Source organism: Mus caroli, chromosome 10 (genome assembly GCF_900094665.2).
Source record: "Mus caroli chromosome 10, CAROLI_EIJ_v1.1, whole genome shotgun sequence".
NCBI classification, from domain to species: domain Eukaryota; kingdom Metazoa; phylum Chordata; class Mammalia; order Rodentia; family Muridae; genus Mus; species Mus caroli.
In genome coordinates this window covers 23082765-23101021 of record NC_034579.1, presented here as the reverse complement: position 1 = coordinate 23101021, position 18257 = coordinate 23082765, and the positions used below count along the sequence as shown (strand labels likewise).

General features: G+C 39.5%; 1 protein-coding gene across 3 annotated transcripts in view; it reads left to right on the top strand.

Moving 5' to 3' along the window:
- The window catches only part of Lama2 (laminin subunit alpha 2), a 601578-nt gene that overhangs the window by 442466 nt on the left and 140855 nt on the right, over window positions 1-18257 (top strand). For all 3 annotated transcript variants that reach the window (XM_021173596.2, XM_029482896.1, XM_029482895.1), the window contains 2 exons: window positions 5245-5387; window positions 9947-10045. In XM_021173596.2, coding sequence (XP_021029255.1) covers window positions 5245-5387; window positions 9947-10045 — 242 coding nt within the window. The remainder of the gene's footprint in view (window positions 1-5244; window positions 5388-9946; window positions 10046-18257) is intronic.

Here is an 18257-nt window from a genome sequence, read left to right as displayed (position 1 = left end):
GGGCCGGCTGGACACCTGTCCTCTGGCCTGGAGGGTGGCCGAATGTCTAGGGCCCAAAAAGGGCACTGCCTCAAAGGCTCTGTGGCTCCTGCCTGTCCCACAAGCTGTCAGCTTCTGTGGTGTACACTCTCACCTGTGCAGACTAAGTTCCTAAGTTTGGTGGAGTCCCGGAACCAAGATGGCTCCCACAGATCCTGAGGCAAAGGGCTCCCAGGCCGGGTGGACACCTGTCCTCTAGCCTGGAGGGTGGCCGGATGTCTGGGGCCCAAAACAGGTGCTGCCTCAGAGGCTCTGTGGCTCCCGCCTGTCTCAGAAGCTGTCAGCTTCTGTGGTGCACACTCTCACCTGTGCAGACTAGGTTCAGCGGAGTCCCAGAACCAAGATGACTCCCGCTGATCCTGAGGCAAAGGGCTCCCTGGCCAGGCGGAGACCTGTCCTCTGGCCGGAAGGGTGGCCAGATCACCTGAAGTCTTAAAATCCTGTGGCTGGTGTTGTGAGTAGCTGGCAGGTGTCAGCCGACTCTGCGCCCTATTTACTCCGGTGCTGGTCATACCGGATGGGGCTTGTGCCCCTACTCAGGCCGGGTTTTCTGCTTCCCTAACTCGAGAACTCTATTCTTTGAAGTTCTCTAGAATCTAAAGTCTCCTTAACCAAATACTCATAAGGAAATATCCCACATCTGGCATTGCGATTTTGTGTAACAACCCATAGCTTCTACTTTCCCAGTGTGAAGGAATCTCCTTTCTAACAGTTTTAAAATGAGCTGTGTTGGTTTAGTTTGATTACAGGATAGAAGACTTTCATCAACTTTTTTATATTTCTTTTTGGTTAACCCTCCCTTTACCCCCTTGTCATATTCTCTCACGCCATCCCTGTTTAACCTTTCTATTCCCAGAATTCCCTTCACTACTTCATGTTACCTATACTATATTATCTCCCCTCCCTCAAGATTTATGGTCTATACAGGAAGTAGAAATTAGAGATTTGCAGCTGGGATCCACAGATGACAGTGAAACAAGGTGTTTGTTTTTCCTTGTGTACGCCACCTCATTTATTATAATGTTTTTCTACTTCCACCCACTTACCTTCAAATTCCATAATGTCATTTTAATGTGTACCTGAATGCAATTCTGTTGTGTGGTTTTGCACATTTTCATTATTCACTCACCAATTGATTGACAGCTAAGCTGATTCCATCTCTTAGCTATTCTGAGTGGAGAAGCAATAAACACAGATAAGCAAATCTTTCAGTGGTGGGGTATAAGTCTCTAGGTATGTTGCCAGGAGTATATATAATAATAACAACCATCCATCTTGATTTTACATAGCCTCTGTAGTCACCAGGCTACCATATTTTCCTCCAACTGTTGTTCTTATCTTATTTGTATTCGTTATACGTCTATGTTGCTCTTTGCCATCAAACATATCATTCTCACATTCAAACATTTCCTATGTAACCAACACCTTTCCCCCTCTGATCCCAAACTCCCACCTCTCTGTTTTTCATTCCTTTTCATGAATGTGCATAATTATGCTATATAGACACCTGTTACTGTTGTCTAAAATGTTTTCTTATTTTTCTTTAACAAAGATAATAATGTGCAAACATTCATTGAATTTTTACTGTGTACAATGTCCAAGACACTGTGGCAAAGATTGTTAAGGTAAATGTTTAATTTCATATCTGCTTTATCTATCTTGCCTCTAATCATTCAGTTTCCGGACAAAAGACACAAAACTTTTATTATTATAATAAGTCTTAATTAGCACTAGAGCTAGGCAGATATCTACCTTCTAAGCTACTAGAATTTATTTTTCTGTATGGGAGAAATGTCTCAGCAGTTAAGAGCACTGACTACTCTTCCAGAGGAATTGAGTTCAATTCCCAGAAACCACATGGTGACTCATAACCATCTGTAATAGGATCCAAAGCCTTCTTCTGGTGTGCCTGAAGACAGTGACAGTGTACTCACATATATACAACCAATATATTTTCCTATCAATAATCCTAAATTATTGCTTACTAGGTTTTATCTGGACCACACTTTACTCCAGTTGGCCAACCCTCACAGACATGCTCCTATAACCCATGGTGTCTTTCTTCTCTCCATCTTTATTCTCCCTTGTGGTCTCCTCAGACCCCAAGAAATCCAAAAACCCTGCCTAACTCTCTTCTGCCCTGTTATTGGCTGTAGACATCTTTATTTACCAATCAGGGATAACTTGGGGGAACAAGGTTATAGAGAGTCATTTGGGTACACACAAACTCTCATTCCTGGGGGCATCCGGGCCTTGGGTTGCCAGTATTTAGCATTACAATACAAGCAAAAGACCAAACCTCAGCAAAAGATGCTTAAAGTCTGTTCTGAAGTCAAGGAGAAACAAGTTATAAATATGTAAACAATAAAATACAATAGCTAGTACACGCACAAGGGTTAAATTGTTAAAAGAGAAGAATACAAAAGTGAGTTATGACTTAGTTCACTTAACAATAACTTTACTAGTCAGGTCTCCTTTCTCAGAAAATTACACATTTGATCTGAAGGCTTATGAACTAGGTCGTTGAAGATGAAATTCCCAGACAGAGGAGACAGCCAGCAAAATAATGTCCTCCCTTGGGAATTGTGCATCCCCTCATTTCCTATGGCACACTCTTTCAAAAACCCTTGCTTCCAGAATCAACTGGAAATCTTTTAGGAATACTGATGGCTTCCAGAATCAACTGGAAATCTTTTAGGAATACTGATGGCTGAAATATTAAACCCAAATCTTAGGAAATGGAAAGGGGAAGGCCCAGGTCAGAGCACACTGTGAATCCCTGCTATTCTGCTGTGCATCCCAAGTTGAGAACCACTGGTCTCCAGCAGACTGTCCAGTCTTTCCTATGTGGGTTACATGGAATTTTTCTTCCTCAAATGCAGCCTGTGACTTGTAGGATCTGGCATAGATCAAGGCTCTGCTTGTCTATTAAGCTCCCAGGTGATGCCAAGACTCCTGGTCTACCTGTTACCTCAGTGCTGCTCCCAAACCAGCAGTATAAATGTCTCTTTTGAGCATGTCAAGCAAGTACATTCTCAACATAAGTATCAGAGAGCATGGCATCCTATCACCTCCAGAATCAGAAACCCAAAATGTTGCCATGTCCCTGAAGTTCTAAAAGCCCTTCCAGTGGTTCAGACGCCACATGAAGTCTGAGAACCACACTGGGAATCTTTACATCTTTATACTGGCCAGCATTTCATCATACCTTGAGATATGTTTTCTACAATAGCCAAATGCTGACATTTGGTCTCCTAAAGCTCACACTGCCCAAGGATGTGTAGAAGTCACTGCTCTTTCTTCCTTTTACTTTGTTTCTCTGATGCAAAACTTCTCTTTCCTTCTAGCAGGGACAGTAAGAAGCATGGTTCTAGCTCTAGACTTCTGCCCCTGCCTCCTGAGACTTGTTCACTCACTTGTAAAATGTCAGGAATTTGCAGAGTAACTCAGATGACAAGCTACACTCGTACTGGCCACCCGCAGGAGCTGATTTATTAAAAGCCGTGCTGGGACTGTTAGATCCCTGTGAAGGGATATGGCAGCTTACCATTAACTGCTTGTCCTATCAAAAAAAAAAAAAATCCCTCTCTGCACTTCTTTCCCTTTGTTTACAAGCGTCTCTTAATGGTTTCCCCTCCATTAAGTGCTCAGGGGAGTGCTGTTTAGAGAACTAATTGAATTCTTGCCAGTCTGGGGCACGAACCAATCCTGCTCCAGAACTCAGTGTTTGCTATGTTACATATATATTTTCTCTCTTCTAACATGGATGTGGTTTTGATCCATCAACAGACTGGAAGACAGAGTTTGTATCTGTATATGTAGATTAATGTATACAGCATGATTATGGCTTCTTGGTGTAAAGATACATGCCTTACTCTGCCATGTCAAACTTAACAGTGAAAAGTTTGGGGATAGAGATGTAGCTTAGTGGCCAGAGTATTTGCATAGCACTCACAGAACCCTGGGTTCCTGTACTATATAAACAAGGCATAGCAGCTCATGCCTGTAATTTCAATACTCAGAAGGTAGAATCCAGATCAGAATTTTAAGGTCATCCTCAACTGCATAGCACATTCACTGCTAACTAAAATCCATTTCTTTTTTATTTATTTATTTATTTATTTTTTTATTTGCCAACTCTACCACCACCCTCTCCACCTCTGTGAAGTTCAAATAGTTTCTCTTTCTGATCATTAAAGATAATATGAATGATACTAGCAAAGTCAATTATGTAAACATTAGACCTTGCTCTACCTTTGGAAGCTGCTTGTTTGCAAGACTGGATAAAGTTAATCATTTGGGCAGAGATTCCTGGAACTGCAGCTCATTGACAGAGAGAAAATGCTTAGGGAAGGAGGAGATGCTGTCCAAAATGCTAAACATCAAAACAAGGGGGAAAAAAGTAGTCACAAAAAGGTTCTTTCTTTTGGATTTAAAAATTCTGTCAGAGGATGAGGAGAGGTCTCAGTTAGGAAAGTGTTTTCCATATAAACAGAAGGGCCTAAGTTCATGTTCCTAGCATCCTTGTAAAAAGTTGGGTGTGACTGCATGCTCCTGTAATCCCATCTTTGGGGAGGTAGATAAATGAGCATCTCTAACGTTTGCTGACCATTGATCCTAGCCCAAATCATAAACCCTAGACCAGTGAGAGTACCTAACATTGACCTCTGTCCTCCACAAGCACACAGAATACCCACATGTGCACCTGTACCTGTATATACATTCACCCACATTCAAACACATGCAAAATCTTTTTATTGTATATCTAGATAGTACTTACATACCTGTTTTTCATAGTACATGAAGCCTTTGCAGGATAAATTGCTACAGATGCCATGCAGTGCATGGCATATTTGGGTACATAGAACATTCCAATGCAATGTTCTCATAGATTTACTTTCTGTGTCTTTTCTTTCCTTTACTGGTTCTGCAATATGCTTCCCCCTCCCCTATACAAACTCCATTTGCTCTTCTTTGGTCCCTCTGTCTTTTAGGTTCTAGGAAACAGATATAACTTACTCCTTTGTTGTTACATTCTTCTTCAGCTGTGGACAGTGTGATAACATTAATTATCTGAGATGCTGCATCTCATCATCATTCATAGAATTATGCTCAGACCATAAATTGTTATATAGCTGGAATCTTTGAACATCTGGCTGGAGTGTTCAGCATGAGCAAATTTTCTTTGTTCTTCCCCTTTCACAGTTTGTGGAGACGAGTGTACAGGACTTCTTCTTGGTGACCTGGCTCGTCTAGAGCAGATGACCTTGAACATCAACCTCACGGGCCCACTGCCTGCTCCATATAAAATTCTGTATGGTCTTGAAAATACAACTCAGGAACTCAAGGTAGGTGCAAGCACTACCAGCAGCAGGCAGGGGCTGAGATGAACGAGGCAGCCCAAATGAACTGCCATTACTAGTCCATGTTTCCTTTACTTCCCCAAACCAGAAAAGCAAATGCAGGAAAGTAATAACTAAACTGGTGTTTCAAACCGGAGAACTGTACTACGCAAAGTGCCATTGAAGTCAATACTGTTCTATCCCCCTCCATTTGGCATTAATCAGTTTTATTATGTGACTTAAATATGTGCAAACATAAAATCAGGTATGTACCCCTTATACTTAGAGCTCCATAAAGTCAAAACAAATTAATCCTTACAAGAGTCTGCAAAGCAAATAAAATTCCAATTAAAAGCATTAATCTAAATTAATATGAATTTGGCTGAAAGTAAATTGCTTCTAGCAAGGAGATTATGCTATTGACTACATCCCTACTGCTTCTTACCTCTGCAGGTGGCAGGGAGGTTACTCAGTTCCACATTTCTGCAGTGGTACTGAAGAGTCCCTTTCAAGGGGTCATGAAATGACAAGCATACATGACTTATGCACTCCAATTGACCTTTGACCCATGCAAAGGCAGGTCCTAAAATTAAGGGCTGGCACCTATCTCCTAGTTCCATACCTTGGGGTTCAGGAAAGCTCTTACTAGTCTTCAATATTCCTGAAAAAAAAAAAAACTAGTTAAAATGTTGTACAACTTTGAAAGTCATTCTGAAGGTACCAATTCAAGGCATTCTAAATTATCCTAAAGCTTTCAATCTATAAAAGGCTACTGAGTAACATTTAGAAATTAGCATGGTTTACATGGGCTAAGAAGTTGTTACTCAGATGTTTTCAGCCAGTTTTCAAGTACTTAAGAAGGCATAGGATACCCACAGGGTCATACCTCCCAATCAGTTCCCCATGCAAGTCTTAGATGGTCGGATTTTCCCATACATTCAGGAAGCTTACATGGATTCTTTGCTGTTCTAAAAAAACAAACAAGCCGGGCGTTGGTGGCGCACGCCTTTAATCCCAGCACTTGGGAGGCAGAGGCAGGCGGATTTCTGAGTTCGAGGCCAGCCTGGTCTACAGAGTGAGTTCCAGGACAGCCAGGGCTACACAGAGAAACCCTGTCTTGAAAAACCAAAAAAAACAACAACAACAACAACAACAACAACAACAACAACAAAAAACAAAAACAAAAACAAAAAAACACAAACAAACAACAACAAAAAAATTGTTAAACAGCTTGGGGTGGAGTGGATGAATTTTGGTGTACACCTTTAGTCCCAGTATTTGGGAGGCAGTGTCAGGCAAATCTCTGAGTTCAAGGTCAGCCTGGTTCACAGAACAAGTTCCATGATTGTCAAGGCCACACAGAGAGTCCCTGTCTAAAAAGAAAAAACAAGAGAGGAGGGGGAAGGAGAGAGAGAAATAGAGAGAGAGGAGAAGGAGGAGGAGGAAGAGGAGAAAAATAGGGAAAAAGAAAAAAAAGAAAAGAACTAAACAAATAAAAAATAAAATAAAAATAGTTGAATAATAATTAAGCCATTAACAAAAATACATGGTTACCGTGTACCTTCTAAAATTTTGATATATATATATATATATATATATATATATATATATATATATAAAGGAAAACCTAGTGAGCGCACAGGTTTGCTAGGACAAATGACAGAGGCAGTTTTAATAGGATGAGAAGTGGGAAGTGCTGGTGAGGAAAGGGGAATCATTGTTACTTCATTCACTGGCTGGTGATCTTGCTTTTCTAGGGAATATATTCTTTAATATTTTTTAATCATCACCATTGCCAATGGCAGTAAAAATAACATTGGTTGAAAGGTATGTAATTAAGATTGTTTCATGAAAAATGTACATAATGCAAAAAGAAAAATATTAAATATCTTTGTATAGTATGAATAATATGAATAGTATAAATAAGGTAATATTGCTATTTGATTCATATTTTCTAGATATAATCATGTTACACAAATATCTATAAATTCTTTCTATGAAACAGAATGCCTGTTTTTCCTTTTGTTTTATAATCTGAAGACTGCATGATGAAGCGCTTCTACATTAAAGTACCTTTGACCAATGTCCTCTGGGGAAAAAATAATTGTAAATGTATTATGATATATAACAACAAAACCCAAGAAGCAGAAATGGACTTTTGATGAACTATGTATGCCCCCTAAGCTTCTATATTGAAACTGTATCTCCGTCTATTTGATTCCCTTAACAAAATGCCATAATTTGCTAGCTTATAAACAGTATGAGTGCTAGTTTTAACAGTTCTGTTGACAGGAAAGCCCAGGTTGACGGCAGACTCGTTTATGGTAAGGGCTTATTCCTTGTATATGTATCACTGCTTTTTGTGGCCTATCCACTAGAAAGGAATAGTGAGCTCTATGGGTATATTTCAAAAGGTACAATCCCAAGCAGAATAGGGCTCCCTCATCACCTAATCACTTTCAAAAGCTCACTTGCTAAAACCTTATAGGCTAGCATCTCAACACATCAGTTTATGAACTCTTTCCTATCACGATGGTATTTTGAAATGGAATCTTTGGGAGGCGATCACTGTTAAATTGTAGACGGAGGATGAAGCCCTCATGATTCACTATGATCCTTGTAAGAATGGGAAGAGGAGCTTTCTTTTCACCAGCCATTTCAGAACATAGGGAGATGATAACCATGTCCAGGTCCTCACCAGCAACCCAGTTAGTTGGCACCATAGGCTGTTCAGCTTTGAGAATTGTCCATTTTGTTCAGTCCACCTAGTCTATGGAGATTTTGATTGCAATTGTCTGGAAAAGCTAAAATAAAAGAACTGTATTAAATACTTTTAAGTAGGGAAACTGAGGCATAGTGAAGTTTTGATTGAAGTACAACTACATGGCTAATAAATATTGAGGTGAGATTTGAATACAGGCAGCAGGACTTTAGGGCTTTGAGACTGAACATCGTTTCCAACCTTAAAGAGTCAAAAATAACTCATGTGAGAAAATCTAGTTGGTCGTACTGAGGCCTCCCTGGCCCCAGGCCAGGCTCTTCTCACTGGTTCTTGCCTAGGAGAGTCACCTGCATGAGGCACAGATATGCACTGGACCTGTCAGCAGACATTAGAAGTCAGGCCTGCTTGGGAGAGATAAGGCTGAGACTCTAGAGGACAGGGCAATATAAAGAACAACCTTGACAGCTAGGCTACAGACCTACTTACCTCATGTCTTACATTCAGACATAAATACTTCATGGAAAGGAGGCTAACCAGTGACTTTCCACACACATAGAAAGAATACAGGCTAGGAAATGAATTAGAAAATCAAATATTTCAGTTGGACATAAACATTCTTTTAAAATAACATATAGTCAGCGGACAATGAGTTTCCTGGCAGCACTCCCTGAGAGGATCTACCCGTGAGCATCATTAGTAGCAAAGGCTTCTGTCATTCTCTTCCTTATGTCCTAGAGTTTATGAAAATGACAGTGATAGTTCTGAAATTCCAGTCTTTTCTTCATTTTTATCTATATTCTTTTTTCATAATTTATCTAGTATTTGAAAGCTTAAGATCCTATCTTGATAATTTACAGTGTTTGAAAAACTATATCTTATAGTGTTATGATTCTCAAGTTCTTGCCAAATGCTACCAAGACAATACACATGATGATCAAAGCTTGACCTATTAACTCATCATTGTCATTAAGCCACATGGGGGAATGGAGAAATATCTCCATGAGTGGGCATAAAGAATGACAGACGATCTTTAGACTTGTACTTGGTCTCCATGATGGACTGAGTTCCTGGATGTAGGATATGGTAGTCAATTGAGCCATTAGAAAGTGGGAGTAAAGCCCTAACTGTAAATTCTAGTGAATCTTACCTAAAAAAATAAAAGCAGGGTACTAAAGTTATGATCAATGAGGAACAGTGGCACTCGTATTTTGTCATGAAATGGGTGGGGTATTTTTTGATATGTACAAGGATGTGGAGCTTGCAGAGTGCCTAATTTTCATTATATTTATTACTATAACAGCGACCCTGCCTAAAAATAGTATCCCATAGATTGTGGTGGAATCTGGCCCAGCTGTGTGTATAAATCCAGCTCCTACCAACCTTAACAATGGGACCAGCCTAGCAAGAAAGGTCCTTATAGCAGCGGCTGCTCTCTTTCTTGTTTGTTAACTACAGCTACGATGAGTGAAATGGGAGCCTCAATAAATGCAAAGATCCTTTTAAACTCAACTCAGTGCCAGCTTACGAGCTTTTGTTAAAAACTCTCTGCGTCAACATTTGCTCATTCAGAGTTTTTATAAGACATTGATGGGGGGAAAGGATAAACAAATCAAAACTTTAGTGCATACTAATTTCTCAATAAAGTACAGCAAATCTTAATATTTACCTACATATCTGGCTTGGTAGTCAGTGAGTTAACGGCCCACTTATAGTAGTTTCTGTGGTATTGAGGATAGAACTGCTAAGTATGTGGTATATACAAGAACAAAAATGTGCTCTGTCTGACCCTAGGATGACTGCTAAACCATTTACTAAGATGTACATGGTCTGAAATCTTTTACAGCACCTGCTATCACCGCAACAGGCACCAGAGAGGCTCATTCAGTTGGCAGAGGGCAATGTGAACACACTTGTGATGGAAACGAATGAGCTTCTAAACAGAGTGAGTTGGAAAATCTGTGACTGTCCCTAAAGCACACACATTAGGGAACTGGTTGCCTTCAAGTTAAAGCAAACAACACTCATGTTCTGAAATCTTCTTTCTGATTCACAACTTTTTTCATGAATTCCAGGAATAACTGTTGGCTAATTCTTCTCCAAAGGAATTTTTTATTTTCCTGTGGTCTTCTCCAAATGCACAAACAATAAATCAAGAAACAGGGTTGACATACTTGACACTGGTCAGGAGAAAAGGTTAAGGTTAGCTATATACTTTGAGGACCCTATCTAGTAGACTCCACTGTGAAAGATGTTTTTTTTTTCTTTTAATCAGTTCTAAGTATCAAAAACTCTGTCCTTGATTGTGTAAAGGAAAAGAAAAACAGAAAAATCCTTGTCCTGTCTTTAATCCTCATGGAGTTTCTACATTTTTACAGAAATACAGTCACAAGCAGTACTCCTACTTAGAAAATGAAATCTTTACTGTCAAAATCTGGAGCATTTAAGACACCATTTAGAGTCAGGATGTAAAAATCCACGCTGCTTCTAGCAGACTTTTCCTAGCAATTGGTTGGGCTAAATTGTCAAAACTGCAAGAAGGTCCTTTTACCACTGGAGGCAGAGGAAAACAGCATAAAGTCTGCCATCTTGTGGATAGAAAATGCATGAACATGGAGACTGGCCTGCAAACTAGGATCCAGGGGACTTAAATGACAAAGAACATTGGCGGGTAGAACAGCCTTGGAGAGTACCTAATCTATTTAAAGAAAGGCTTAACAGGGAATAAATTAACAATGGCTTTACAACTTGCTAAAAGTCTGGGAGTCCTGAGCAGCACCCAGCCCCAGATTGGCTCTAGTCCTGTACTTTCCACAAAATCTGCTACTGGATCAGGAAACTTCCACAGGAAAATTAAATGGCTTCTCAGCACATATTGATGAACAACAGTCCTAAGGTTTTAAACCACACTGGAAATCCCTTTTCAGAGACTCAGCTTACCCATGTAAAACATGAAGATAGAGCAAAGTCTCTTCCTGATGTTAGTAAACTTACACTGGTTTAACTAGTAATTTTTGACTTGTTGCATGGATGAGAGAGTTTAGTGAAGTTTTGCTAAAGTCAATTCAGCTCAACTTATTTCCTTCTGATTGTCCACTCCATCCAAAGCCTAGGTTAAGGGCTGGCAGATCAAAAATATTATCGCGGCTCCAGCCACCCTCCCAGAGCTTTCAGTCATGTGTGTGTGTGTGTGTGTGTGTGTGTGTGTGTGTGTGTGTGTGTGTGTGTGTAGGGGGCACGAGTGTGTGTATATATGTTTAGGTGTATGCAGAATGGTGTAACTGCATGCAAATACATAATAAGCATGAAATAAATGAACAAAAGCATACATGAGAAATGCCCAAAACTACAACAGTTTAATGTGGTCTAGAACAATTAAAAGAAAAGTTCATGAAACACAGCATGTCACTTACCCAACAGTTGACTACTGGGTGTCACCCTTGCAAGTTCTATGGCAGACCCACAGATAAACCTGCAAGTGAAGCTGCCAAGGTTCCGGTTCCTGCCCTCCCTGAACCTGTGTAGCCTAATGATCTCAGTCTAGAAACACAGGACTATTTTACTACAAATGTCAGATCTCTTTTGTGTCTCAGCCCACATCCCTTTTTTTTTTTTCTTCTGTAGACTAAATTTGTATATTTCAGAAGCCTTTTAAGAACAGTTAAAGTCTCAGAGCAAACTTGAACGGAAAGTGCAGAGAGTCTATACACACCTTCGACCCTGCCCTCCTCCCCCCTCCCACCACTCATAACTACTCCACCGTTTACTTGCCCAGCTAGAATGAGATATTTGCCATTGTCAGTGAACCTACAGTGCTTCGTAATGATTCTTGAAGGTCTGTCACCTGTTTTTCTGTTCACTCTTGCCATTGCACACAACCAAAAAACCCTCAATATCCAGCATGATCATGTACTAAAGAATCGTTTCTCTACCTAGCTTCTCTCTGTCATGTTGTCTTAGCCAGGATGTCATGGAAACACAAAATGCAGCATTTTCAGACGGACTTTTTCCCCTGAATTATTCACACCTCCATCCTTCCATGGCTTAATAGGTCATTACTTTTTGGTTTTGAGTACTCCCTTCACACACCATAGTTGATTTATCCATGTTTAATGAAGGATGCCTTGGTTGCTCCCAAGTTTTAGCATTGTAAATAAACTCATTATAAATATCTCTGTATGGAATTTTGTGTAGAGATGATCCTCATTTGAGTAAGCATCAATCAACCAAGTTGCTGGAGTGTTTTTTCTACAAGTATGTTTAGTATCATAAGAAAGTTCTCATGTCTTCTGAAGTAGGTATAACATTTTGAATTCCCAGCACTGAGTGGTAGTTTCTGTCATTCTATCTCCCTAGTGGATTTTGGCATTGTTAGATTTGGAGATTTGGGACATTACAGAGGCAGAATGTTATGCTCAGCTTTTGAGCTGTGTGCTGAGGATCCAAACTCAGCTCTTCATGACTGTGAAGCAGGCTCCTCACCCACTTAGCCATCTCTCCAACCTGTCTCTGTTAAATTTTAAAATTTCTTGTAATTGTTTTCTATTGGATAATTGTTTTGTGTTCTATGGTTTATTTTCTCATTTTTGTAAAGATACAGGAGTTCCTCATTCTAATGTAGTCTAGTGTATCAGTTTGACTTTGTTCCCCATGAGTCTATATTTGGCATTTTAGCCCATAACTCATTGCCATCACCCAAGGATGTCTGGGTTTCTTGTTGTTGCTGCTGCTGCTTTCTTCTTGTCTTACCTTTTGGTAACTTTATAGTTTTTCATTTTACACTTAAGTCTATGGTTCACTTGTACTTAACTCCAATGTTAATTTTTAAAATCGATCTTATATTTTATATACGTTTTTAAAAGATTTTTCAGAAGTTAGAAAAGTAGTACAGAGAATTTCTCCAATGGGCTGTTTGAATGAAATGTAACTTTATTCCATATTCTTTAGTTCCTATTTAGTGTTTTACCCTTCCAGGACCACTTCTGCAGCACCCTGCTTCATGTGGGAATCACACGTCCTTAGTTATTGTTGCTAACAACAGTCTGCAGGTGCTGGAAAGTAGAAACATGAAGCCATAAGCGGAGGGGTAGAGGACTCGAGTATTTAATAGTAAGCTATACAGAGAGTGGATAAGCAAGAATTCCTGTGATTTGACCAGAGCCAGACTCATGCAATAGCCACAACTTCCTGTTCTCCAATACATACTGTCTTGGACTAGAGGTTCATTGTAGACTTTACCTGGGTCAGAGCCCAGGCCCTCAGGAATCATGATGCTAGGATTTTCTTGAATGTGTCAGATGATTCTGATATCAGGTAATGTTGATATTGACTGGTCTCCCAAAGTTGTCTCACAGCTAAAGCTTTCATTCCTCTGATAGTCATATATTGTTTAAGATGCATGTGCATTCACTCTGCATAGCTGTTGTAACCTGCCTTTTCACCTTGAAGACTTACATATTTGGCGCTCATTTTAAAAAGAGAAATCTATTTCCATACTATTCTGGCTAAAAAAGATTAGCATCAGAATAGGTACAAGAAATGTAGACAAACCCAAAATCAGCACTGACTTTGAATTTCTTTAAAACTGTATTAAAATTAGGCAGCACTTATAACAAGTTAGATAGGTTCTTTGAAAGTTGCTTCCTTCATGCTTTATAGTCTATGAAAAGACAGTGCTATAAACAGCCTGAATATCACAATTTAGCTTCATTACATTGTCTACTGTCTATTGGAACTCAAGCTTAATGAAGATGAAGCACTTGCAAAGTAACAAAAACTAGTTTTTCAATTTTTAAGTACCAGTAATATCATGTTTGTGACACTTTATTTCCAGTTTTGGAAAGTTAACGTTCAAGTTGCTGGCATTGGTTGCCCTTTATTTTTCCTCCTGTATTTTAAAAACGGTGTGGGATATGTCGCACATCATGTTGCGTTGGTTTGCACCTTTGAAAATTGACTGGACATATTTAGAAAGGCATTCCTTTAGAAATGTTTCCCTGTCATTCCACAGGGCCAGGTACCAGCTTCCCATCTCTTTCCCTGCGTGTTGTTGGTCCAACAGCTTGCCTGGGGAGTCAGCCACTATCACTTAGATACACCGCACAGGTAGTGTCTAAAAGATGACCCTTAGAAATATCATGTAAATGATTACATCTGAAATTTAATTATAGCAAGAACCCATATGAGTCTGCAGATTCAAAAGCGGGAGGCATTTAGGCAATGCTGTCTATTCAATAGTTAGATTAGCTCTATTAGGTTCTTATTTTAACATAGAGGAGCCTGCAATGTAAGACGCTAGTAATATCCAACCAAGAAAATGATGTGCAGATTTTAAGAGACATGGTGAGCCCTGCTTGAGCTACCACAGGGAAGTAAAAGCTACACTATTCAGAAGCAAATTAATGCCAGCATGGTGGTCAGGCATGCTGTTTGTATCTAAATACTCTGAAATAAATTGACAAAAACTAAAAACCAGGGGAAAAATAATCCAGTCCAGTGAGCATAATATTTTCAAAAGATAATCAAAGGTAAAGAAGTGTTTTGTGCATAAAGCATTTCTATATAGGGACACTGGAAAGATACAAGCAGGGGATATAGAAGTAAGAGAATCAAAGATGGTAAAAGATGTCTGGATAAGTTAAAGATATTGACCATAGTGAAGAGGGAGGGTGGTTCAGAGATAGGAATGGCAATTTTCTAAAACAAAAGAACACCCAGACTTTTAGGCAGCTCCTATCAGCTGATATTTAGATCTCGTCAGTAGTATTACCAACAACCTCTCCTGGGTGAATGTGTTCTTTGTGTACACCCTGCCATTTGTCAGGAATGATGACATCTAGTAGGAAGGATGGTGCCTGGTAATCTTAGGAATAAAGATGGACCCTAAGTGGATCCTCTACCAATGCCCACTGTCCTAAGCAACAGAGCATTTGTAGGAGACCTCCTTCATGAGTTTCTTTTTTTTTTTTCCCCATGGGACCCTTTTGATCAGATGATGACCTAGCTACAATATAATGAAATAAGATGATTTGAAATATCTATACCCAAGGGATGTTTTGGTATGGACTGTGAAGTGTGCTCATTTATCAAATGATTTTAAGTATACTTCATGTCAACCATGACCTTGTCCCACTTCAGATTTTCTGTCTCGCTGTATATCTTCCTCATATGCCTGGATATTGGCTAGATATGCAATATCACTTGGAGTAAAAAATATGCATGGACTAAGATAAAAGCCAATAAATCTGTGGGTTCCCCAGCTCTGTATCTATGATTCTAAGTAGAGCATTTAAGCTTTCCATACTTTCACTTGCATCCTGTAGGAATTGGGTCCAGGTTCTGCGATATCTCTCAAGGAAAAAAGGTTGCTGGGATGAAAAGTGTTATAAGCCCTTGAAAATCTGTAATGAAGGCAGAGTCCAGCCGAGTGTGACTATATAATCTGTCCTTTAACATGTTAATACTCCCAAGCCAGTGTCAAGAAGCCAGAGAGAGGAAGTTATTATGTGTGCCAGAGACACTCACCCTGAGTAAGCCTTGAACAGGATTTGAGGAGGATACCACCTCTGCGGAACCTCTACCCCTCCTTCCCCATCCTGGAGTCTCATGTATCATCAGAACTTGAAGTTACCAAGAGGTTATGAGACAGAATGTGGTGCCTCTGCAAATGGAGGGCCTCTTGCCTGGCTCTCCTCCCAAGTCCTCAGCTGCAGAGCACAAGTAGCAGCTTCATGTGAGCATTGAGAAATGCCCAGAAACCTGTTCCTCTGTCCACATTCCCTGGCAAGCATCACAGCAGGCATATGGTCAGTCTGAATGGCACTGGATCCTTCCAGCAGGCTTTAGCACTTCAGAAGAGTGGCTGGTTTGATTATTTTTATACCGGCCGCCATCCAACATTTTAGCCACCCTGGAGTTTGCCACAGACTATGACTGATTTGCTCAAGAATAAAGAATAGTGAAACAGAATCCCTAGCACCTGACAGTGGATACTACACAGACACAGCAAATTATCTAACAACTCTGATGATTTTTGTGAGGAAAATTGTTTAGAGGCCCATTTAACTGGATGCAGGGACTATTTTAAGATAGGCACCATACCAAGAGAGAAATACAGAAAGATGAATACAGCAGGCCACAACCTGCCCTAAGCTGTTTATGTTTTAGAGGTGAGGGGAAGTCATGAAGTAGGTAAGTTGGCTATGTATTCACTATACTAATGTGGTTCTAAAATATGCTGTGCTATGGAGGAGGCACTTGTCTGCAGTGAATGTGGAGACCTGGTTAAGAGCCCTGATAATGGCCATGCTTAAAAAAGAAAACTGGAGGGCTGGTGAGATGGCTCAGTGGGTAAGAGCACCCGACTGCTCTTCCGAAGGTCCAGAGTTCAAATCCCAGCAACCACATAGTGGCTCACAACCATCCGTAACGAGATCTGGCGCCCTCTTCTGGAGTGTCTGAAGACAGCTACAGTGTACTTACATAAAATAAATAAATAAATCTTTAAAAAAAAAAAAAGAAAACTGGAAAGGGGTCAGATGAATGAAGCAAAGTCTCTGAAAATTATTGGAGAAACTCATTCTGGGTAGAGACAATAAGAAACAAGAGAGTACAAAGAAGGGGAATGCTTAGCTTATGTGACATGCCTAAGGGGAGTCGGGGAGTTTCGCTAGCTGTTACCTTTTTAAACATGCTTCTTACCAAGATGACACTGGAGTGCTGGCATGATGTGAACCTAAAGTGGTTGCTAATGAAGTTGCTTACACAATACTCCATAAATGCAATAACTCAAGAGAGAAACACATGGATATGTTCTTGGCCATCTAAATATAAGAGAGGGCACACTGATAAACACTTTAAAGAATTAAAGGTATTAAATTCTTAAGGATTAGTGAACCTGATAAAGAAACTATACTGGTAATATGGAAAAGATATTGTTAAGGCAAAAGTTAAACTTTAGTCAAAAAGTATATATTTTTGTGTAGTAAGATATAGTGGTGCTGGTGGATACATTTATTCATAAGATGTTTGAAGATGACCATATGGTAAACCAATTCCATTATGGTGATCAGTGACATATTAACATAGGAGGGGTCATGGAAGGAAGAATCAGCACACAGTTTACACTACAGAAACCTCTAAGATATTTCAGGTTGTCAATCTGAAATTGTATTCAGATTGTAAAATATTCTTGAATATTTTAGCTTAGTTAGAATAAAAAGTAACATTGAAGAAGTGTGTGTGTGTATGTGGGTATATGTATGTGTAAAATTATTTGACCCATCTAAGCCTCATATGAGTATGAATAGCTAGAGAATACTGATCTGAAAGAAATTACTGGGACTCCTTGTAACAATTACCATGAAAGCAGGTAATTGAGATACTTAGAAATTATGTGCATAGTTTATTTCTAAAAAGAATTGTCAAAAATCTGAAGGAAAAATCATCCTATTATTAGTATTTCAGAAGAATAAGTCAGAGCATCAAGTGCTTGATTAGTATCCTCTAAGTCATTGCTGCCTGCTGCAAACAAGAGTTTTAAATGGTTCCAATGGATTCTTACCATTTCATCATTGCAATGTTAATACTTGAAAGTTTAAAAACTGAGTAACAATAGTTGGAATTCAGGTTCTACCATGAATTCATCCTATTACTGTCCCCTCCTGCAATGGGGCTGGAGTGAATAGGGTAGAAAAAAAAAAAAAAGCAGATCAATTCAATTCCTGTGTTATCACCAGTCATGTTTTGTGCTGGCCAGATGAACATTTGTTATTTAAAGCCCACTTGTATATTTATTAAAAAAAAAAAAACATTAATTCTCTCATCATTCCTAGAATGAAAACATTCTGACACAAGACTGTGTAATGGTTCTCAACTTTCCCGATGTTGTGACCCTTTAATACAGTTCCTCTTGTTGTGGTGACCCCCAAGCATAAAATTACTTTTGTTGCTACTTTATAACTGTAATTTTACTACTATTATGAATCCTAATATAAATGTGTGACATGCAGGATGATCTTAGGTGACCCTTGTGAAAAAAAATCATTTGACCCCCCAAAAGGATTGTTTGGCCCACCCCCCAAAGACAGGTTGAGAACCACTGCTGTAGTTTCATGAGGTCCCATTTGTCAATTCTTGATCTTACAGCACAAGCCATT